Source organism: Synchiropus splendidus, chromosome 7, assembly GCF_027744825.2.
Source record: "Synchiropus splendidus isolate RoL2022-P1 chromosome 7, RoL_Sspl_1.0, whole genome shotgun sequence".
Lineage (NCBI taxonomy): Eukaryota > Metazoa > Chordata > Actinopteri > Syngnathiformes > Callionymidae > Synchiropus > Synchiropus splendidus.
Window position 1 is genome coordinate 26,698,313 of NC_071340.1, and position 24,651 is coordinate 26,722,963.

Consider the following 24,651-nt stretch of genomic DNA (forward strand, 5'->3'; position numbering starts at 1 on the left):
CTCTTTTAAAGGTTTAGATGGAATTAGATTTAGTGAGAAATCCAGCATTCACAGGTGTCTTGTTCCATTTTGTCCCCAAGTCCCAGTTTTCATTTTCAGCATTTATTGAAACAGATTGCTGTGTTGTCTTTTTCTCGATACAAAATGTCAGGTGGAATGTTTAATTTAACGAGAGAGGTGTCCGCCCAGACCATAATTAAGATTGATCTTCAAGTAATAGAGCGGCACAATGGTGCAGACGTGGCTCTTCCAGCCACGCAACGCTTCTGAACTGCCCCCTAAGAGCTTGTTGGACCCTCCCGCCCCCTCACTCCTCGTTCAGGTGTGGAAACCTTGTACAGCGTGTGCTATTTAATACAAAAACTACTATGTCTTCACCTGACAGCAGTGACAGCAGCTGCAGAGCAAGATGGTGGACCAGTTTGAAGCTCAGATCCAGGACCAGGGGTTTGGACGATCTCCTTGATGGAGTGGTGTCCTGTCAATCCTGCGGTGTATCGGCTCATGTCAATCATGCTCTTCTGCCAATTTAACAGCAAACTTCATCAGAGCCTTGGAGGCGGGGTCTTATGGGGAACCACAGAGAAGAAGTCGATCCATGAACTAAATGACTCCCAAATGGAAGAACGTGGTTCTTTCACATTCCAGTGCAATGCTAAGGTTTCGTCTTGCTGACACTGTCGAGAAGTCTTAACACATGGAACAGCGTCGTAGGGCCCCTTTAAAATAAACTATAGTGTTTCACTTGGATCCTGTGTCCATTTGAAAGTCCCTGAAATGAGCCTAATAAGGGACCTTTAAGCTTGTTCACACACGGTTAAGTGCTCCTCCTCATCTCCCGCGAATGAATCCAGATGGTTCTGGTGGTGCTGCCGTGGTCAGAAGCAGCCAGCCGCTGTGGTTATTTCTGATGCAGCCCACCTTGGTGCTGTTCTGGAGTGAAGACTGTTGGATCAGATGGATCCACCCCAGGACAGATCTGATTGTTGATCATAATAATCACTATCAGTAGTGTTACACAATTGGACTGTTATTTATTAGCAGTGTAAATAAGTTTGTGTGGACATGTAAAACAAATCCACAACATTAGACAGGGACATATGGCAGGTGCGAACGTGGAGAACAAAGCAAATGTTGGATATTTAGCAAGCGATTGAGCTGCTCGGTGAGAGGAAGGTAAAACACAATCCTCTGGAGATTATGGCTGAGCTTATTGAAGCAGCGGAGACATGGCATCCATTGAGGAGGATGTCAGATTTGGAGGTCAGCGGCGCTCTGTGGTTTAAATCCGTCCAGTGAAGTTGTAAAGGAGAGTTAAAGAAGCCGTTTGTATCGTTTTCATGAGCGCGATGCGAGTGGCTGTGTAAACATGGGTGTTTTCTTCCCCCCAGTGTAATAAAAGCTCAGTGGGGCCTGGAGCGCTGCCAACTTCTTTCATTCACACCTGATTAGATCACTCTGACCTGGAAAACACGCAGCGCTCCACGCTTGGCAACACGCTGCTGCACAACTCCTTTGTTTGGCCTCGACAGAGCACCGCTTTGGCCTCAATTGCCTCACAGTCAGACTCCAATTTTTATTGAAGTGGATCCCACAGTGGGATGCAAAGTTGCCCTGTCCTCAATTCACCTGAACCCACCTGATCTGGACCCATCTGTCCTCACCACTGTGGGGGGGTCATGTTGTTTTCCCGCTCACATCTCCCTGCTGTCACACATGATGGAGGAGATTGGTGGATTACAAGATGATGTTCCATCTTTGCAGTGACAGCTTACTGAGGCGGTGGCTTGTGATGCACCAAATACCTGGAGCTCCAGTTGAAATCTGACTTTGGATGAACTGAAGTGATTTGGGACTGTCTGTCTGGCGGGGGAGAGGAATGAAAAAGGACAGGTATGAGGGGGGAGGTTTGCGCAAATATATTGGTCACGACCGCACAACTGCCTCCAGCAGATGATGCGCTATCCATTTGGAGGATGAGGGTGAAGCACAGTCTGTGTGGAGATTGTGTAAATGAAGCTGTCTGACACATGGTGCGATATGGACAAAAAAAAAGTTAATAAATGTTGACGCTAATGATCAGGATGAATCCATGTTCCTTCTCTTCCATGTGTTGGACACTACAGTCTCACCTGAAACTTGCTAGTGGAGTTTGTCTCCAACGTCTTGATTTGTTGATGTTTCAATAGAACAGTGAACTAACTCAGTGCAGAGATGAGAAACTCAATGTTTCAGGTCTCTGGTAGAAGCCGCTGGTGTCTGACAGGCTGCTCTGCCAGCTTTATTCAGGGGTTAAATGGAGCCGTCTGTCTGCTGTATCTCATGTCTCTGAACAGTTGACTTGAACTATGGAGCAGTCTGGACACATTTGCTAGATGCTGCTGAAGAAACATTAGAAATCAGGTGAAGAAATGATCATGGAGTCAGATTCTATTCTCCAGATCATGATACAAACTGTCAGCCTTTTGTCTTGTGTGATGAAAAACCTTCTCTCTCCTAAAATGCTTGTTTCCCAACACTCTTCATAACTGTCACACGGCTGTCAAACGCCGCGGAGCTGGAGAGCGCCGCCGCGTCATGTTCACATGTGTAAGTCCAGTGCTGCGAGTGAGCCGCGTGTTTATAATGTATATATGGTGAGATGCAGAACTGTCATCGTAGAGATTGTGTTTGGTGGTAATTGCTGTGATAACCAGAAGGGCACCCAACGTGGAGCCTCCAGCTGTCCTCGCTGCCCTTCACTTGCACTGCAATCTGGCCCACCATCTTGTTGAGTCACCCCGATTCTTAATCAGGTCCCTCCATCACAATTTCATCAAGAATAAAAGGGCATTTTTGCTGTCAAGAGGAAACCAGAGAGCACTTCCTTAGCACTTTCCCAGGCTAGCAAGTCAACAACCTTCCAGCCGTGTTAAGGAATTTGACCACGCATTTTCCTCATCCTGGCAGGCAGCGTTTTCATTGGCTGTTGGAGTATAATGAGAGAAACATTTTCACTCAAACATTTCAACCTTCATACAGCAGCAGTTTTGCTCAGATAAGGAAGCTGCTTCTTACTTGTACCCAGCTTGAATCTCTTTGGGAAATGTTCTCCAACGGGTTTTCTGTTGTACTGTTGAGTGAATGGAGCCATCTATGTACAGAGAATTGTTCTAGTTCTTCCATAACCATTCTGGCCATGAAACTTATACTGTACTGCATATAACTAGTCTATAAATGCAACACAGCAATCTTCTTCACTGGACACACTTAATAATTATAGTATATAATAATAATAATTGAGTACAATTGGCCAGTAAAACATAGTTGTTTTTTTTTTTTTTTACATACGTGAAATGACTCCATTTCAAACCGCTGTGGAGAAAGATCTAACAGGAGAAAGTGCCTCCGGTGGACACGGCCTTCATCCAGTTTTCTCTATTGAAACCTCGACGCCGTGCCACGTGGATAGTTCTCGCTCCTGTCGAAGCCCTCAGACCTGGAGAGCTCAGCCTGATGATCTCACCCAAGAGCTGCCTCGCGGTGATAAAAGTAGTTTGGAGTACTGCTGAAAGCTTCAATTTCACACTCATTAAATCCAATTTCTCATGACCAAGTCAAGTACCGCCTCGCCACCGTCTTTCTGAATTCGTATTTGTTCCGTATTGGACATCGCGTCTTGATAAAGCATCAGCTAATTACGCCGCGAGCCCTGCTCTGACAACACCTCTTTTGTAGTGCTAATGCGCCGTGCGATAGCATCTCCATCCATAACCTTCTCCATGTGTACAGATTACCTGCAGGGGTTGGAGCGGGGTATGTAGGCCGCTGTGAGTCAACTGGTTGTGTTGGGGGCAGACGTCCTGCAGCTCTGCCCGTGTGACAAGCCTGTCCTCAACGTGCAGGCGGAACAGAACTTCACCTGCGGGGCTTCCTGCCTTCATGTGGCGCTGCTGTGAAATGATGATCGCGGCAGGTTCTCAGCTGCTCATCGTCATGTCGCAAAGTGCTGCTTAAGCTACTGCTAAAGCCGCCATGACTCGCCGGCGTCGGGCGACTGCTGGGCTGGCTGCTTGGCGTGGTGCGCGAGCCGTAATGAACGCACTGAAGCAGGTTTTGGTGCCCACAGCACTTCTGAGGGAGTCATGCTTGATCTTTCTGGGGCAAAGAGAAAGTAGGTCACTGTGCTGCGCTGCCGGTGGTTCTCTCCTCTTGTATGTATGTGCATAGAGTATAGTGTGGAATACGGCTTTGACATAAGGATGGGATGGCTCCTCAGATACGGCTGTGGCAGAGATTTACTCCAGCTGCAGCAGAGCCCTCCCCCATCCTGGTGAAGCCACGCTGGGGACGAGTCAGATAGAAAGAAACGGCGTCGGAAAGAGAGAGATGAATTTCTCATCCTTGGTTCAGATCCCTAAGAACGCTTGGGATGGCATTATCACAGCAAATTTGCAATGTGGAGAGTGGAGCAGATTAGATGCGTCTTCCCTTTGAAGTATATTTTCCGACCATTGTGCGATGGCAAATTCCATCAAGTGTTGGAGGGAGACGTGATAAGAGGCGCGGGTTATGAATGCTGCCGCATTAAATGCTGTCATTTGAGCAATACGATGAAACACCCTCAAACTCTTACTAAATGAAAAAGAGTCGCCTCATTTCAGCGATGTCATTCACACCCGCTTCTTAGTGAAGCGCTAGTTACTAAAATAACAAGGTGCAATGGATAGACGTGTCATAATATCTGGAATTAGGATTATACATTCTATAAATACGTTGGACTTTGAAGAGGGCTTCCATTTATCCCCGACTTCTCTTTCAATTGTTCTTGTCAACTGACTGATGTGAATCTATTCTGGATCAAGTGGTTCGGAATGAAATGTTTTACGCTCTTGTTATTCTTAACCTTTAAAAACCAATGTCAAAATGCCGTGACCAGCTTGCATTGTGGGGCTCCTCGATCTTCTTCCGGAAGTGGGACCCCGTGCTGAGCCACAATTTAATTCAAGATCATTTCATTCTAAGCGATTTTATTCGTAGTGATTTGATGGATTCACACCTTGATACGGAGAGAGACTTGCACCCTGTCGTGATGTGCCTGAAAACCTGCCGACAGCAAGGGGTCCAACAGGAATGGACCCTCTGTGGTCTAGACACTTCACCGTGGGCTGGAACCCTAACCAGGTGAAGTTGGTGCGAGCGAGTCAGGCTGACTAGAGAAATGTGGTGATCCCTCTGCCATGACCCAGTTGGACCCAGAATGTCATGCTGTTAAAATAATATAGCACCGTGAGCAGTAGCTGTCTGTGTTCAGGGATCAACTGAGCTTGATCTCTATATGGTCCACTTCAGATGTTTGTTATTCAAATGGTGTTTTTCTTCAGAATAAAGTGACTTCAACGCTTATTGAAGTTGTTCAGGTGTTTGTGTGAACAAACAAACTAACAATATAGCAATCTCTCTACTTGTACTGTCTCAAGAGAGTATGCTGTAAATGGGAAATGTTCGGGAGGGTCTGGAGGTGCTGGGTGCCCTGGTGTTCCAGGGGGCCCAGGTGCTGGAGAGTGACATCCCCAGGCTGGGCCTTGGATCTGGTTGCAGTGTCAGACCAAACACAAACAGAGCAGAGCCGCAGGAGCTGTCTGAACATGCCAGGACCCACTCTGCCTCTGCAGTTGGACTGTTGTGTCTGTGTCTCCTGTGGCATCAGGGACCATGGTGTACGGGTGAAATTCCACAGTCATGTCTGTGGTGAGCAGCAGTGAGCTCTGAAAATCATTTTCCCCCATTTGGGCGAATTATTCTATACGTATTGTGTTGTCCTGGACGTTCGCGACGCCATTGGCGTCTTTCTTCCATGGAGCAGCAACAACACTGCCACTAGAGGTTGACGAAAGACTCTCCAGTCCTGATTCTTCAATCCAGGACAGCAGAACGCCACCAAACCTGAATGACCTGTTCCTTTCCTGAAATTTCAGTGGAACCTCTTCGTGCCTTTCTCAGTTATTTGGCGAAATGATCTAATTGGTTTCTGTAAGGTTTAGGTTAAGGCATAATGAATCTAAACCAAACATGTTATGAATATGAAACGTTGACATATGAAACATGTCGAGACATTCGGATGGAAACCGGACTATTTCCTCTGACTGGATGTGAGACTTTTCAAAGCACCTCAGAAAGTGCTCTTTGGCGCCCACTTTCCTGCACCATGCGTGCTGATATATAGATATTTATTTTTCGGATAAAGACCCCTCTTTTGGCATCTCTGAAATCACATTGCCGCTAGGTTCAATGTCATATCCTTTTGATTTGTTTCCACGCTCAAAAACAAGTTGGTAATCTGGCAGTTGGTGCTGTCGGCACAATGCTGTTTTGACAATAGAGGGGTCGTGGACAAAGCAAGTGAGGAGTCCTCAACCTAAAGCCCAGTGTACCGGACCCCAAAGAGCAGTGAATGACAATCACGTTGTAATAAAATATTTGTTTACATTTTCAACTCCTGGGGTGAAATTCCATTGTCCAAATGATGCATGGACCAAACGTGCACGACCAGCGGACCTGATATTGCCTGATCCAAATGCTCTAGCAGTCGCCCCTTAAACCCCACTGTCCTCGCCCGCACGTCACATGATCTTCGAGGATCATTAGTCTGAAAGGAGGAAGCCCCCCTTTTCCTCGCAGCTCCTCCAAAAACAAACTGTCTGCCTGACTCGCGAGTCCCCGAAAGCCTCTTTCATTATCAATGTAAGAAAGCCATTTTGTGGACCAAACGTCTGCATCATTAAAGATTTCATGAAGTGTCTTCAACATGAAGGCGGAACACGTGCGCGCTGACAGCTCACGGATCCCTCTGTCCTCCCCAGCTGCGGGCAGACAGAGGCTTTGCTGCTTCCTTCTGTTTTCTTGTTGAAGTGGCATCTAGCAAAGCGCGATCACCAGGGCCCCGACAGAATCATTTATCAGATGCTTAGATAAGTGATAATGGAGCTGCTAAGGTATAATTCATGTGACGGAGACCTCTCAGCGCCTGCGTGGCTTGCTCAAAGTGGGCCACTACCTCTCTGCAACCCCCGCTTGTTAAGGCTCACGTGTCTGGTTGAAGAGGACTCATTTATTATTTAAATCCCCCCATAATTCATCCCACCCCCCTCGATAAAGCTTTCCTTATTCATTCTCCATCCAGCACTAAATTAGCATCCTGTGTATTTTTACGGGACTGTTTTGCCAGCGAGTCCAGTTTTTCCTTGGCGGTGATTTGATGCTGGGTGACATATTGAGTCTAATTTGTAGCCTAAAGAAGTCAACAGCTGTGGCCTATTTATTTAGCTGTTGTTGGAGTGATGTCACAACTGGAGCCTGGTAAGGCTGCCTCGCTCTCGGCGCTCGGCGTTAGCTTGTCAGGAACATTTTCTTTAGCTGCTGATGAGGGGGGCAGAGGTTGGGCCGCCTGTAGATTGTTCTGAGAAGTTGTCCAGCAATGTTCTGGGCATTTTTTCAGGCATCTATTACCCACTTCCAAATAGTCACACTTCTCCCAGCGCCCCTGTTGACTTGACACTTTTATTAAGGTAATGAATAATTAACACGATTTTCCTGAGCCGTGTTTGGAGAGATGCCCTGGATGTCGTATCAGAAACCGTCACAGATGCTGAAGTGAAGTCTCTACTCCAACCCTCTAAGTTGCTTTGAGGAGGATCTTCACAGAACCATCATTTTACTGCAAGAATGGAGAAGAGTCAAGTCCTCTCTGTACATGATGGGACCGTCTTCGCTAGCCTGTCCGTCTCTCATCTGCCCTCATGCTCCACAGAAGAGTGTGCTGACCACTGCAGAGTAGTGGAAGACTACACAACCTTGACAGTCCGCGTGGTACTGTTTTCACCTGGTTTAAATCTCATCTTGCTGACAGCCAATTCCATTTCTCAAATAGATCATTTGTCGTCTGGAAGCCATTAGCTTGATTGTGAGGTACCTCTAGGGTCAACTTTACGACCGATCCTCTGTAGCCCAAATGTGCGTGCCCCTACTTGAGGATGTCACCGGGAGATGCCGTGTAAACTTTGACTGAAGACGCCTTGCTCTGCTTCTCCATGGGTGGAACACAACAGCGTTTGAGTCTTCGTTTTTAAACTTGCATCACTGGCATATATGTTATGAAAAACAAAACGTTCTTGTCTCTGTATTCCCTCAGCAGCGTCCGCCACAAAAGCTGTGCGTTTGTGTGTGAGTGCATCTTGTTTGTGTTGAGTTTTGGAGTGAATGAAAAGTGCTACTCTAATGTCGAGCTCAGGTGGATGCGCACGGCTGTTCGGGCAGGTGGCTGGCCTCAGCATGTCCTACTGACATCTACCTCATAGACACAACATTTGCAGCCGAGACAGTTTAGACAAGATTCACATTCCGTCTGACCGGTGTTTTCTTTGTTTTCAGATACAATCAACGACAGCCATCTTGGTGAGTAGACTAACTTGTCTTCTGATTTCTGCGAGTCTGTTGAGGTCCGTGTCCAGTCATTGCATTGGGACCGATGCTGTCTCTCTCCCTACCTCTGTCAGGTTACAGATGCATACGTGTCAGCAGAGCAAGATCTTAATACACTACAGTCGAAAGCTATTGTTATTCACTGGTCTCATGCTTGTGTTGTGTGAACCTGCACACATGGAACACCCATGTTCCTCAATCATCCATGGGCAATATGAAAAAAACCTTCTAGCTTGCGATATACCATGAAGTAGTATCTCATAGAATAGCATTTTAAATTACTGGTGTATTAAGGCCTTGACAAAAATGGCTTCCCATTCAAACTCGCTTCATCACCTCACAACCACTGCGACAGATTTTGATCCTTCACACGACAACAACACCTTCGCTGACACAAACTTCTCAAATCACTCGCTGTCTCGCGCACATTTTACCCCAAACTAAAACTGCTAGAACAGGTTACCAACAGAAGCTTCTACACCACACACGCCCCGCCCCGCGCGCCGCAGCTAGCTTGACGTCACCTGGTTTCCAGCTCACGAGTTGAAATTCATCAGCTACCTTTGCGAGATGAAACGTGAATGACTTTTGTCTCACAAACAAGGAGCATTTAAAGGGACACGCCACCTTTATTCCATAATGAAATACTGTATGTTCTTCCCTGGTCTTACACGAGTTGCTTCATACCTCTCCTGTTTACACGCGTGCACTCATTCTCTTTGTTAGGTTAGCATGTAGCTGCTTAGGATCCAAAACACACCCACGTTAAAATGAGTAAAAAAAAAAAGAAAAACCTGAACAATCACCAACAGGCATCAGAGTGTAGAGTAGAAAATACTGGACGATGAATGAGCAGGTTGAGATGATTGGCAGCTCGGTTGCGAACAGTTGACTTCAGTCGGGGTCAACTTCATGGCCTTCTGTTACATGGCCTCACTCCGCAGGTCGACACGTCGGCATGTGACTACCGCCGGATCCAGGCCTGAGGCGGCGGGAGCCTTGTCACATTCCTGTGTTGCAATGTTCCTGGGCAGACTTTCCTCCTGTCTTTTGCTAATCCGCTTGAATTGTGTGATGAGAGGGGTTTACTGCGTAAAGCGTTTCACACCGTGTCAGGTATGCTGAAACTATACGGCGGCTCAGATAAGAAAGCGCCCATACGCTTGTGTGAGTAAAGCAGCTTTTAAAGCGCCAGTTAATACGGTGGATGAATCAAGACGCCTGACTTCTGCTGCAACACTCTATTCACTGCTCTTACTTGTTGGAACCTTGGGGTCTGGCATGGCCCTCCTCTGCTTTTTGGTGACCTCCATCTTGTCGAGGATCTTTGTGGTGGGTCACATGATCAGTCTTCGCCCAGAGGTTTTGATACAACGGAGAGTCTTGGTTCTGGTTGCTGCTCAGGAGAAACTGTTCACTGGATGAGCAGCTTTATGTTGAGGTGTCCTTACACTGTCTGACTGTCCATGTGTGGCTCAGTGAACTCCTGACCTGGATCATGTTTTAAATATGCTTTTCCATTAATATTTGATTTGCATTATTTATCTGTAAATGCATGATGTCTTAAATCATTTATTTTCCTTATTTATTTATTTTGTTTATGTTTTTCTCAAATGCAATCATGACCTGAGGTGGTGTGAGTGTGGCCCTTGGGCCAGATGAGACCCGTTGCCTGTGTGTATGAGGCCGTCCATATGGTCAGAGCAAAACTAGAAATTACAAATCATTTATTGATATTAAAAAAATAATGAAAAAATGCCCGGTACAAAATGCCTTTGTATATTGTGTTTATTGGTTAGATGTGTTGCCATAATATTCACAGCCTGAAATGATCTTCCTGTATTCATGATTTAAAAAATTGGATATGAAAATACAACTTTCAAACACTAAATGTCTTTGACTTTTCCCCAACTTTTGGCTTGATTTCCCCTCACAACAGTCACAGTAAACAAATTGAATTGAATGATCAATCCAGAGCAGGGAAATAAACAAATCCAATGCCAAGAAATACATTTGTTGATAAAATAAAACCATTAAAGGAAGTGCATTTGAAAAAAAAATGAGGAAATATATATAATAAACGTAAAGTAATACAATTACTACCACCTTTGAAAATGAATGAGGTTTCATTATTTCGTTGTTTCTGCTTCGTAATTTATTTATTTTTTATTTCATATTGGTTTAAAAAAAAACGTTTCACTGCTTCTGTTGCCTGATTTGCTGAAACTCTCGGTGAGTTTGGGTCTGACCCTGAGTAGGTCAGAGACTGTGGTGATGGCAGAAGTGTGGTTCGATGATTCGCGGTCGATCATCTGCCACTGCCACATAGTGAACGTGAGCTAGTAGGTGACGGAGGCGGCGGCGGCGGCTGGGGAGCCAGTGTGACCGGCCTGTCCTCGGCGCCCCGCCTCCTTGATTAGAGGTCTCCACGTGTAATGACAGAATTGTGTTCCTGTCAGTTCCTGCGACTGCGAGTGGGCTAATAGCTACGTTCGTCCCCACGTCGTGTCATTAGCTCTCTCTGGCCGTGTGAGGACAGAGTCTGTCATTTCCCGGCTAAATCACAGAGCGGGCCGCTGCTCCGGCTCTGGCGCTCCAGCTTCAGCGTTTCCACCCATGGTGACCAACACGGGAGGAGTCGTGCACTGGCAGCTGGAGTCTGGACGGGACTCTTTGATGGCTGGCAGATAGAGAGATCATTCCATCAAACTCCTCATTTGAAACCCACTTCTCATTTCCGCCCGCGATGGGATGATTCATGGGTATCGCTCTGATGATGAGAAGATTTGCCCAGCATCTATCAGCGCTGTGGCTAATCTGCTTTGATTATTAGCCTTTAAGCCTTCCTCTCGTGCTGGGCTTGTCGGCTACACCGAGATGGAAAACCACTCGTATTTATATTAATCTATCGGCGCTCATGTGTCAAACTGCGTGGCCTCTAGTTCACTTCACCCCTCGGGGCTCTGTTTGCTTCGCTGTTAAGCCACTGAAAGACACGGTTCTGCTAACTTAACTTGACTGACAGCGGCACCGAGCCACACGGAGAAGGAGCGCTTGAACAAATGTTGCGGTCCAGACGGACAGTAACTGGAGCCCGTCCAACTCAGGCACAATAGTGGAGCTATTCTGGAGGTGAGGCCCGGGGTGGTTGTGTCAGCACTGTGCCGAGCCGCTGGTGTCAGCTCTGATTGGCAGGAGGACTGGAGATGTTGCTGAGAAAGCAATAAAATATCTTACTGTCTCCCTCATGACGGCTGTTGGATAAATATCGAGATATACATTTGGCAAGATGGAGGCCAGTAGAAGACCCCTGATGTTGTCACCTCATCATACAACACATCACTCAACACTCTCAAGCTGATGCGGTTAGCGCTCTCGCGCCTGGTTCACATTCCCGCCACTTGAGTCTCCGCACCTGATGCTGTCACGGCTCAGCCGCCATCTTGAGTCTCTGAACTGAACTTTAGAGAACGTCCGGCACCCAAGGTCACAAGACGCAACCATGCTCGAGCCGGTAGAATGTTTAGGATGTTCCTAAATCCAAACAAACACCACCAAAACTGTTAATAGGCATGAAACTGAACGTTTCTGTTGCGTTCACATAAAAGCCAACCAACAAATGGCCAGAGCCGTGACGCGTAACCTCCCCTCAGTGATTGGCCGAGGTAATAGTTCAGTTCTCTCAGTCAAAGCGTTGCCTCTGTCTGCATGGAAACGCGGTCCGATGGTTTCAGCTCTGCACTCTGAAAGTGATGCCTCATGCTCCAGTCTTTCTCAATTTGAGCCTGACGAATCCTGGCATTGTCATCTCGGAATATGCTGGCGCCATCACGGAAGAAGAGCTGGACGACGGGAATTGCGTGGTCAGGTTGTCAGTTGACCTCATTCCCTCGGCACCTAAAGCTCCTGGACCCAGTCGGAGGGTCGCACGCGTTTACTCAGTGAGATCCGGGTGGTGACTATTTTTGCCCGACCAGGCCGTGTACTTTGAATAAGATTGTGAAAGTACATGAGGCGTACTACGCGATAACACTTCCAGATAATCACTTGACACACTACAACAAAGGCTACTACAAGAAATAGGTGTTGAAGTTCCACCCTGGAGGGCGTGTTCTGCTCTGCTCCTCTACTCTCCATATGTCGGTGTGGAACAGGCGAGATAGCGAACATTTTCCACGGTCCGATGCATTGTAGCGGCAGCATCTGCTCCGTGTGTGCCCACCGTATCAGAATCATTTCTCTGCACAATAACAACTTCTGCACATTTTACAGCTTATTGGTCACAGTGGGCCTTTAATACCAACCACAAGTTGCCCTGCAGCTGAAACTTCACGGGGAATAAGCTGATATATTTAACAAATTTCCTGGCCCATGGCTTTATAAGAAGATAAGAAGTGGATCCGTTCTGATCCACGTGAGGCAGATCTTAGCGAAGCTGTGGGTCGATCCCGGATCCATGGGGGTGAGCTTACAGTGGCGGGCCAGCGTGTCCGCGTTACACAACACGCGCGCATCTTTGCTCACTGCCGTGACCTTCCATGTCCAGATTTGCTTCTGCCTAACTTTGCCCTTTACTGGGGCATGTTGTGTAAGCGGAGGGCCACGACGTGAATAACATTGGTATTTGCGCAACAGCCTGTCCTGAGCGAGAGCTAACTGGAGCAGGAGAATGGCGCTGTTCGGCAAGGTTCACGGCTGTTATTCCTACAGGCCATGAGCGTGAAAGGAGCTAATGCCATCTGACAGTTCTGGAGCAAGAAGAGGAGGGCTGGACAGAAAAGGAGGAGAGAGAGAGAGGGAAGAGTGTGGGGGGTGTTGGATGAGAGAGAGAGAGAGTGGGGGATGAGCTTGATCTGGACAAAGAGGGGATGAGGAGTACGGCAGGGGAAGGGCCGAAGAGGTGACACTGTAGAGATCTCTATTGTCACCCGCTGAAGAAGATGGCCTCTGAATGTCGCCGTCGCCATCGGGTTGGAGAAAGTGAAAGTATTCCGAAGATTCTCCAGTTAAACATGGCCGGTCTGCTTCTCCGTAAAATCCTTCTCTCTCTCTGTGGCCGCCATTTTGTAACCAGAAATCTCCTGAACGACTCTTCCATCAGGGTTTCTGCGACATGTAAACGGCTTAAACAAGAGCCGCCATGCCTTCAGAATAATGAGCTCTCACCTGATCAAAGTTACTGACACGAAATGGCGGATAAGACATCACGGAAGTGGACATGATCATGGAGTGTTTTCAACAGAAACATTCCTTAAATATACATCATGACGTGGAACTAAGTCTCGGGCCCATGTGTGAAGGGATGGACCGGGTCAGGATGGCTGCACCAATTCAAATAAAGCTCCGCTCTGCTTTCTTGTTTCGCTTCTAAATCGTGGTTTCCACCGTGAATCATATGTGCTGCAGTGTTTAACCCAGGTGCAAGTGACCTGTGAACAGGCTGTTAGCTACAGAGGCTGAAACTGAAACACAGGAGAAATCCCACACCGCGGGACACCCTACATTTCCACAAGACAGTGCCTGTGTAGTGCACTAATCCTAGTGCCATGATAATGGCTTCCACCAAAAGGGTGTTTCTCTCTGTAATTCCGCTGAATTAGTTCAAAATTGGCTGATTCTTTGGACATCCTGGGCGTGCCATATTTGTTTTCAGGTGAGATCTTGCGGTTATCTGACAGAAAGGGAGTTTCAGGGGGATTGAAATTTCGCGGGTCAGACCCAGACATGGACCCTGACCCCCTGCAGAGGGCTCGCACCTTCACTGCCACTTGGCTAGGAGAAATTTACATCTGTGGGTTTGTGTGTGGTGCCGTCCTTTACCGTCAAATTCCTCTTTCATTCCAGGGCCACTTGTTTTTTGAAGAACACCTTCTCGTTCATGACAATATTTCTGACTTGAGGATGGAAAACTTGCTCCATCAAAGTTTCGTCAGCTGCTCCTTCAAATATTCTGCTTCTGGAATAAAAAACTAGCAATGCTTAAATGGTTACCTTGTGGTTTCTTCAGTTGTTGAATTGTGCCTTGGCGGGACCAGGACCTCCTGGCGTCCATCTCTGCCTCGCTTTAGCAAGGCAAAGCTAAAATGTAATGCTAATGGAACAGTGAGAAACCGCTGCGCGATGTGCGCCTCACCTCCGTGTGCATCTCTGAATCTTAAACTTGTCTATTTTGGGAAACAAAAGCTATCAAACTGAGGTGAGACAGCGCGCGGATGGAGGGAGTGAAGCGAGGTGGGGTCCCGCTGTAATTTGACAGGCACTCGTCCCACTTGGGCTCCGGTTCATCTCTGGCTCCTTTTGAAGGTGGCGAGGCAGACACCCTGCTCCCGTCCCCGCCTGTCATTAGCAGACCCCGTTCCAAATACCCTCGCTGTCACACAGCCAGACTCTTTCAGGGGGTGTTGTGCGCAATCGACAAGGTTGTTATCTTCACCCAAAATGATGGATGTCAAGATAGCAACCTCCATATTGATGGGTGTTTTGGCAGCAGTCCCTCTGTGTTTCAGTGACAGGCCTGGCTAAACATCACCGAACCCTTCCAGACCATGCTGGCAAAACCATGAGAGAATGTTCACTGTGCCACTCCGCAATGCTGTCCTATTATTTCAGTGCTTATTGTACCCAGCCGGGGGCGCTGTGTGCAGAACTGCAGTCACCAGCGACTTGAATTCTGGGATGGAACCCGCCTCTCTGAGCGGACTTGGTCCGGGGCCAAAGCCTTGTTTGTTTGTGTTCCCTTCTCGGATTTTTGAGCCTAAAAGACTGTGTCCTGGTCCAGAGGACTAGCCACCCTGGACCAAACCCTCGTGTGCTTCTGTTGCTACACACCTTATTAGCCGCGGTGACGCTCTCGGTTTCATGTGGCTCATTGATGTGGCAGAATTTAATCCAGCAGTTGAGGAGTCCTTTGGGAGTAGACGAAAAATGCACATTCTGGTTTTTGGGATGCCAGTTAGGGAAGCAAAGTCCTGGTGAAAAGGTTTCTTGTTATTATTGTCTTGCTAATGGAAACGTCAGTTAACTGGAATATTATGGACAAAAGCGACAGTTAGGAATGAAGTCAAATGTGTATATGGCTTTTTTTTACAAGTTTTTGGTCGATTGAAGGTCTCACTACTTTGGGGTGATGGAGCGGAGAACATCGTCTATCATCTGTGGTTGATCATCAGACTGGCCTTAACAGACCTGCTGTTGTGAATCGCCCGTGCTTGTCCTTCACCACACTGAGGAAGGAAAGTGGGTGGTCCAGCTGTATCCCAGCAGGGATGAGGATCCGGGCTCTGGCGGTGTGAGCGCGTCTCAATATGGCATGTCGGCGCTCAAACAAAAAAAAGTCCCAGGTTGACATGCATGCTTTCAGTGTGAAGGGTCAATGTTCGGCTAAGTAGGTTAGCAAGAGGCTAATCTCATGAGTGAAAGAAAAAAAGAGTCATTCAAAACATTTCAATACATGGAATGTAACATTAAAGAAAAAGTGCTCATTCTTCCACATTACTTTGAATTTTTATATATATGTATATATATAAATTCAAATTATTTTAAAAATCTAATTAAATTAAAATACATGTTTTTTTTTCCAACGTTAGAAGTGTGCTAACATTTACACATTAGTACTCAGAATCCTTCACAGACCTGTGGCTTCGTGGAAGGGCTCTCCACACATTAGCCAGTGTTTCATCGAAGATGTCTAAATGATGAACATTTTCTTTTTGCCTCAAACTCCCGTCACACCTGCCGCCCCAGCTCCGTCATGAGACTCGGCATCAAGGCAGTAAGCCGGAGACATGTAAATCCCAGTCAGGTGTGAGCGCAGGTTGAGTGCTCCCCAACTTCATCCTCTTCATGACACCAGTCACTGTAAGTCAAGGGGAAGTTCTTATCAGTGGCTGTGTATGCCTAATCTACGAACACGTTGTTCAGAATAATGTCTTTGCTTTTTAACATGTTTACTTGCTCATTTTCAAATGTCTTCTACATAGTTTGGCCAGCAGTGGGGCGCCCTCTGCTGAGCAGCCGCCACCACCTGAACGATGTAGAGTTGCACCTGCGGTAACCGCAGAGCTGTTTTTGGCAAACCTGCTCCTGCTGTTAGCGCCAGTCGCCTCCCAGTTCAGAAGAATTGTGAAAGACTGTTTATACTCTCCTTCGGCTGAGTATTTTTAACTGTCTGTTTTCCTGCTGCGACGGCTCGGCTGGATTCTCTCTGGAATATTCAGCATTTTCTTCTGATCTTTCCAGTATTATAATCTCGGCTGTAAATTTTGCCTCACGGAAAAAAAAAATCTCAAGCAATAAAAGACTGTGCGCCAAAATGACTAGTAAAAACCATTGAATGCACAACATCTCTGTAATAACGGCATCACACGTTCGTGAAAACACTTAACATAAGACATAAAAAAGACCTAACAATGTTCTTAACAATACTTAACAATAGTCTAAATGGTGGTCCAAAGCGTGGACCACCATTTAGACTATTGTGTTTAAAGTGTGTCTGTTGAAAGTTTGAACCCTCTGCTTTGACGTGAAGTATAATACACTTTTATACAGCATGTACTGTACATATTCGGGCTGCAATTACTGCAATTAATTTGATAGTCGACAAGTCGGCATACGACATGTACTGGCAGACAAACGCACCAACATGGCTGATTGTTGTAAATGCAGTGGAACATAGATGAATATCAATTAAAAAATGTATGTAGACTGTTGCAATGACTAGTGTTGGGCTAAATGACTGTTTTGATACATATTTCAATTCGCTCCAAGTCTCTCAAAATGTGCTCCAAAAGGTACGTGTCCTTGGGTGTGTGTCCTTTGTGAAAGGGTCCCGTGGTTTCAACGTTTCGGGGCGCAGTAGTCCGGGGCCTCCATCATTTCTCAATCACGACACTAGATGGTTTTTGTTGCCAGTTGTCCAGCAGCTCTGTGTATAATCTGATTTAAGAACAGTCGCAGTAGAGAAAGGCAGAAGAAGACTGTGTTTAAAATGTGTTTAAGCGGTCTACAGTAAATGATCAGAAACTGTTTCAGGTGATATATGAGCAGTTAAACAAAGCACCAATCAATAGAGTTTTGCATGATTTTAAACGTCACTCTTTGGAGTGAAGCGCCTGAAAACCAGTCTGTGTGGAAGCAGCCGCCGGCCTGACCTCATCAGGTAGAAGACTTAAACACATGTCGACGGTAAGTCACGCCGTGATCGGAGCAACTGCGGATTGTATGGCTTGTTATCCTGCTGGTGTGGGTCGCGTGTCAGCGGCCCACTCGCTTCTTGAATGGTTGAGTTGTCGGTGCAACATCGCCCTCTGGTGACGAGAGGCAGTGCCTGCAGAGCCACCAGTCTTTTAGGCGCATGAAGGTGATGAAGATTTGCAGCTAAACTGCTGATGGTTATGATGAACCCGTCACACGTTTCACGTCGATCTGTTCTGAGGAAGGTGAATTATGATCAAATTTGCTCAAGCTCTTCATTCATGTTGGTATTTTGCTGTGACACCAAGCGGCCTGTCAGGGCCAACATTTATGGGGGGACTGCACTGGTTATTAGGGCAATCTTTCTCCGCTTCTGATGATTCGTTTGATTCGAACATAAGCAACGTGGTCACTGTGTTTCGGTGATTCATCTCTTCCGTAGCTCAAGTTAAAGGGCTCTGAAACAGTCGTTTTCCTAGTGACTGGGATTGTCCTCCGACCTCTGCGTGCTGCTGACTCAGCACACTCTTCTCACACACAAACACCTCTCATTGATTCACGTCTTTATTTGACAACCTTGACGGGGGGGGTTTTCGCCACTGAATGTTTAACTTCAGTGGGTTTTTCTTCTTGTTTTCTGGTCAAAGCAGTTTGCTGGTGATCGGGACACAGCAGAAGAAAAACACAGCTGAATGGAAAAAGGCAAATATTTGACCTCATTTACTATTTAAATTCCAGCGAACATATTGGGAGTCACATTGCAATGGATTTAATACGTTGATTGTGGATTTTATTGTTTTCGGGTTTATTGTCATATTTTACTGTTCATTTATTTGCATTTTGTTAAGATCATATGAACATTATCTTGAGTGAAAAAATAATTTTCTGGACACTGCGTTTCGTTGTGATTTTTTTTTTAGTTATTTATTTATGCATTTTTAACATTTGAGTTTGTTGAGCAAACTGTATTTTTTTTTTTATTTGCCTTTTCTTTCCATTTAAAAAGCAGCACCGTTTCTTTCTTTCATTTATTTAAGACAATTCAATTTAATGGGGCAGTGTGCATCTCTTGAGCAACCTGGTCTCATGCTGTCATCCACGCTGAGGCTGAACAACTAGACACAGGAGCCCTCGTGACCCCGCCGTGATTGTTAACTTTGATATTTCCATGCTGAGTGTCACATGTGACTCACATGAGTGGAGTGAGCTCCTTCAGCCAAGGCTGCTTTGTGTGTCAGTGCTGTCGGGGGAGGGCAGCTCACACCAGAGGAATGCCCTTTGTTACTCACATGTTTACTAAACTGCAGCGGAAAACCCTGCATGACGGCCAGAGATGAGCGACACCGAAGGCTCATCATGGTTGAGGAAGCAACGTTTTGCTTTTGCTCCGGTGTTTCTGGCAGTGGTCAGTGGCTCTGAAACCACTGTCTCTCCCTTGTCCTCAGGATGCTTGGCTAGATTTCCTCGTGACAGACCAGAGGCTGACGTGATCTTCCTGTTGGATGACAGAAGAAGTGCCTCCACTGCCCATTTGATCTGCTCCAGGGAGGAGCTCGTAACTCAAATGACTCGTGCACCAGGTGCCACAAAACACTAGGAAATGTACCCAGAAATCAACACGGATCACATGGAAACAGTGGAGGACCTGCTCTCTAGCTCCACCCAATGTCTTCAGAGCCATGGGATTTTGGGTGTGTGGCTCTCAACTGGAAGCAAAGCAAATAAAGAATAAAGTGAAAATGTAAAAAGGCACATGGTCCCTGTGTCAGAAAAACAAAACAGGGGTCCGTATTGTAACATGCGACGTTAGCTTGACCCTCTTGCTCAACCAACTTCATTTTCAAGATTGTGTTGACGTGACTGTAGAAAACATGTCTGACTAACTCCACCTTCCAGTTTCTTCGTTCGCTGCATTTCATCATTTACAGACCATCTACTTCCTGGCTCTGTGTTGGATTGGCATCTGGGATTCTGTACTGGAGGTTCTGACTGTATGACTTGGAAGTCCTGCGTCAGGCGACCTGGGCCATAGTTTCGATCACAAGGGCTTCGAGCACAAGTGGAGCGCACGATGAGACCTGTTAACGTCCCAGTCAGACTATGGGAGAGCAGTTGGAAGTTGTATCAGTCATGCCAAGCTAACTAGCTTGATGGAGATGGACTGGGAGGTCTGTGCCTGTGTAGCGTCTGCGGTCACTGTGACGCAGATGTGTGGATTTGGCCTCTGGTCCACACATTGTCCAGTTTTTGGGTCATCAGGTCCAGTGAAGAGATTGATTGGTTTAAGGAAGTGACACTAGCATCACTGCCAGGGCAAAGCTTGGCAGAGTCTGTGACCTGAACGAGTGAAATGGAAGAATATATGTTCAAAATATGACTAATAATAAGGCGCGTTTGAGCCTGGATGAAGATTAACTTCAACCTGCCGTGATGCCGCAGTTAGAAACGTCAGAGGTGCAGCTCAAGTAGGGAAGTTTGGAGACAAAGTTCAGGAGGCCAGATGGTTGGGGCATGTTGGGAGGAGAGACACGAGGAATGTTGGACGTCCCGGGCAAAAGAAGGAGAGGAACCATTGAGGATATGAGGGTGATCTGTGACCTCTGATGAAGTCAGAGAAGAAGGCTGGAGACCATAACCTGGAAGTGTCCAGTGGGCGTCATGCCTTTGTGCGCCCCTCTGGTGGGTGTTGGGGGGGTGGGGGATCTGCAGCCAGGCCACACGCGACAGCTGATAAGCTGCTGAGCCTTTTGCCGTCGGGCCGCCGCTTCAAGGTTAAAGGCAGCATAGCTGATTATGCCTTCCATCTTCCCCACATGGGACGGAAGGTGCTAAGGTCAAGGGTGACATATGGCGGCCCACGTCCCCTCCCTCCCGCTGCATGGCTCAGGTTTGATTTCCTATTAGTATCGACAGGCGAGTCGCCGCTATTCAGCCTAAGAATCTGTCAACAAAGACGTCGCACTTGATCGGAAATGTGACACTTTCATTTCGGAGCGTGCGATCCCGCCTCTGTTTCTCTGTGTGTAATCCTCCGCCAACATCCCCAGAGAGCAGAAATGTTGTTGCTTATAGAGATTCCCTGAAGGAAGCCGCTCTTCCAATATATATTCAGTCAATGTGTTCGGCGTCAAGCCGCCGCCGGGCTTTTGCAGAACTTGTGGGATCAACAACAAAACTCAGTGAATTGAGTAAATATTTATTTGGTGCCTGCTGCAGATCATTTTGTGGGAGGAAGAGAATTCCTTTAGATTTGTGTGTGTTGGGACGAGTGTGTCCGACTCCCTGAGACGTCTGCCAGCTCGTCGTGTTAGAGCGATGTGAGGGGGGGTGATACCGGCCTCTGACAGCAACAGGTTACTCGTGTCCTTGGAGTCCTACCTGCCCGGCGACCGCCCCCCATTCCCCCCTCCACAGCACCATCCCCCAGCCACTCTGCATATTCGCTGCATCTCTGTTGCTTCGAATGTGAAAAGCTTCTTATTTGTGACTTAGTGTGGCGGGGCATTAGCATTCACATGGAGCCTGCGAGGTGAATAAAACCAGCCGTATTAGCAGGGTGGAGCCGGGGAGAGGGTGGGATCAGGTCTGCTCAGTGGGCTACAGTGTGGGGTGATAGTCGCAGGAGGTGGGAAGCACCCGGGAGACTCAGAGCAGAGGAGGCTGTTGAACACCGCTGGAATCCTGGATGCGCTGCAGTATGGTCCTCTAGCCCGGCCGCTGGAGGGGATGAAGGAAGAGAACTCTCTGGATGGTAAGAGCGCTTCACCAGGACACACGCGGAACACTGGCGCTGAGGTCATCCCCGTCCCAGCGCTGGTGGCTAGCTTGTTAGCATGAGATGCTGACTGAAGTACACTTGGGGAAACTGTAACTGTGTGGAGTGAATGAATGGAATATTAGATTGAGGGGAACGTTTCACCCCAACACCCCAGACAACACTGTTCGGCCTCTGTTACTAAACTGGAGGTCATTCAAACCTTGAAACCTTCTTTTTAATGAAAGTGAAACAACTGAACAAATGTCTTTTGGCTACCTTGGTGTGAGCCATTATTTTTCAAGAAAGTCTGACCCCTGGCCGTCGCTGTGCAGGATTGGATTCGATTCAATATCCTCTATTAGTCCCACAGTTGGCAAATTGGACTTGGGCTGAGTGAAGAGTGTTTTGTGTTGAAGGGAGTTGGAATCCTGCCAAAACAAAATATTTATATCCAATTGAAAAACTCATCATGGTTGTTTTATACCAATTAATAAAACAAAACAAAATCAGCCGTTAATATGCAGCATATGAACGTGATAGCCCTTCGATTCCTTCTAGAATCTATTTGCTGATCCATCTTCCAGTTGTGTGGATCTGGAGGGTTGGGTGAAGACATTTCCCTTTTTTTAGTTGGGAACAAAATGGGAGCCTCACCAGAAGGCTAGATGGAATCCTCTTCACTGCTCTGTGAAACAAGAATAACATGGTTAGTGTCTGTTTCAGACCCTTCCACTGGGTAACAGTCTGAAGGGAATATGGTCGCCACTTTCTTTATTCACATCCATGGAAAGCACTTCTGATTATAAAGCTTGAAAACTGTAGCGCCCCCTCTGACAGGCTCACTGACTGTGTCCGAGGAAATAGCTGGTGGTGGATCTTTCATTGTCTTTGCTGCTAACACTCCAGACATGTTCTTTCTGCTGCAGCTTCACTTCTACGTTCTGTAAATGTGTGATGGTTTGTTGTTGTTGACAGACAGGTCACAGATACATTTCAGCTTCACTCTAAAATCATATGAATCGCTCAAAGCTCTCTAGTCACACACCAGTCAGTACTTGGATGTAAGGGTACTAGAAAGATTGAGCAAGTTACTGTTTGTTTTGTCTCATTGTTTTTGACCTAACTATGCTCAACTGTTTCTGAAAGGGAAATGTAGCTTCAAATATGAGGCAGGGAACAAAACCAGTGTGAAAGTGAGCGGAAATACTCAAGTCAGTGGGGAGATAAAGAAATAAAAAAAACAAATAACATTTCTAGTATTGCGTGATGAAATAGGAAGGGCCAACTGCAGAGGCACGCGCTTGACTGTCAGCAGTTTAATCTTGAGTAGCTGGTGGAAGCGGGAGGCACCAAATTGATTCCATGACTCAGCGCTTCTCCTCCATCTCATGGCCCGGTCTTTAGTAACCCAGCACCAAACTTTATCTTCAGCCTTAAGTGGTTCAATTAGTTAATGTCGGGGAGTTTTGTCAGCTTGAACCTGTGTTTATGCTTGGACATGCACTTTGGTCTTCTCCACAAGTGCCAGAGGCATGGTGGAGGGGAGGAGGGGGCTAATTTGGGCAAAAGGCCGTGTGTGTGTGTGTGTGTGTGTGAGGAGGAGGAGGAGGAAGGGGTGGGGGGGAGCATTGTTGAACGGCAGTGAAAATAGGACTATCAGTTCCACTCAGATAACCCCTGGCTGTCATTGGATCTCAAGCCAAGCCGCGACCCCGGGGCTTGAACTCTGCGGTCATGTGACCAGGCAGTAAAGTGACCAGTGGCTGGGCTCCGGCTGCGGTCAGAGAGGGGCAGGCTGTCGAGGAAAGAGGGAGCCGAGAGAAAGAAAGGAGTCATGAGGCGAGCAGGCCTGCTGGCTTTTCTTCAGGCTTGAATGGGGTCCAGGCGGACTGGGAGAAGCATGAGATGGATACGTGGGAAGGTAAGAGCGCAGCGCAGCGCCGGCTCGGCCGGACCGCCCGTCACGTGACTGGGATGTGGGCAGAGCAGCAGTGTTTGCCGTGGTCAGACCAAGTGTTTTTGTGCGCTGTGACACACGCCCGAGCCGGTGTGGATCAGCCGCAGTACCTGTGCGCTGCCTTGTTGTTGTTTGCACCATTTGACGTGTAACTGGATGAAGCTGGTCTCTTCAGTCCGAATCGTGGTGTTGTGAGCGTGTGTGTTGCTTCTCCGTCACAAAAGGGTGGGTTGGAACATTTGTTGGTGCGTTCGCTCATCGCTGGTGGACTTTTGCTGTTGCTGGTGGAGAGACCATTTTACTGTATTTGTCCCCTCCCCCTCCACGCTAGCCCCCCCCCCCACTCCTGCATCCAGTAGCCATGTTGTTCCATCGGAGCTAATGAACCTCTTCAAATCACCTTCCACTCATCTATGAGAAGACAGTTAGTGAATCGCGTGCGACAAAGGAAGCCATCGGAGGTGGGTTTCCAGCAGGATGCGCTGAAGCTGTGTGGGGATCAATATCTCCTGTGGCGCTGGCTGAGTGGGCGGGTTTGTCAGGGACCACTCTTTAATGATCACTATAAACCGGCGCTGACTGGAGCCACGCTCATTATTCGTACTGCGCCGGACCGTCACGGCGGGCGGGCGCCTCCTCAAACCCAACCGTCAAGTCCATCGTGTCCTGGATCTTATCTTTCAAGGGTTTGTTGTTCCGACCGGATCCCTGCCCCCAACACAAACACTGTTTATCTGCTGCTCCTGGCTTGATGCAGAATGTTCCCCACAAAGCAAGCTGGTTTGGTGACTTCACTATCTGCCACCCAGAGATGCTGGCGACAGAGTCGCCCTTGTTCCTTAGTAACCAAGCTGCAACGCTTCACAAGTCTGAGGGGACTTTTCATCTGTGGTGACTGGCTGGTCTGGGTGATTAACCGGGGTAGAAAAAGACTTTTTTGATCAATTAAAACTGTGCTGGAACACAAGACTAACAAGTCTGCACCTTGTAGTACCTAGCTGTATATCTCACCCTTATATAGAGCCAGTCTCTCAGCATATTACACCTGATATTTCAGAGTCAAATTCCTTTGAATCGATGATACAAAGGCAGTTTGTCTAGTCTTTTCATTCACTTCACAGTTTTGTGCAAGACTTGCACTCTGATATGCATTTACAATAATTGGTTTTTGGATAATTTGCCTTTTTTCTTCATTAATTTTATGAATTCACTGATATGAAACACATTTTTGATGCACATTATCCATTTATTCCGTTACTAAAGGTGTGAAACACACTGTCTAGCT

The 24,651-nt window shown here is 47.2% G+C and overlaps 1 protein-coding gene across 4 annotated transcripts in view; it reads left to right on the top strand.

The window, feature by feature from the left end:
* LOC128762192 (nuclear receptor subfamily 6 group A member 1-A) overlaps positions 1-24,651 on the top strand; it is a 66,922-nt gene that overhangs the window by 26,450 nt on the left and 15,821 nt on the right. For 2 of the 4 annotated variants that reach the window (XM_053870234.1, XM_053870235.1), the window contains exon 3: positions 8,410-8,433. In XM_053870234.1, the coding sequence (XP_053726209.1) occupies positions 8,410-8,433 (24 nt within the window). Of the gene's footprint in view, positions 1-8,409; positions 8,434-23,088; positions 23,331-24,651 lie in introns of those variants that run through there. The other 2 variants (XM_053870236.1, XM_053870237.1) reach the window with 1 other exon arrangement.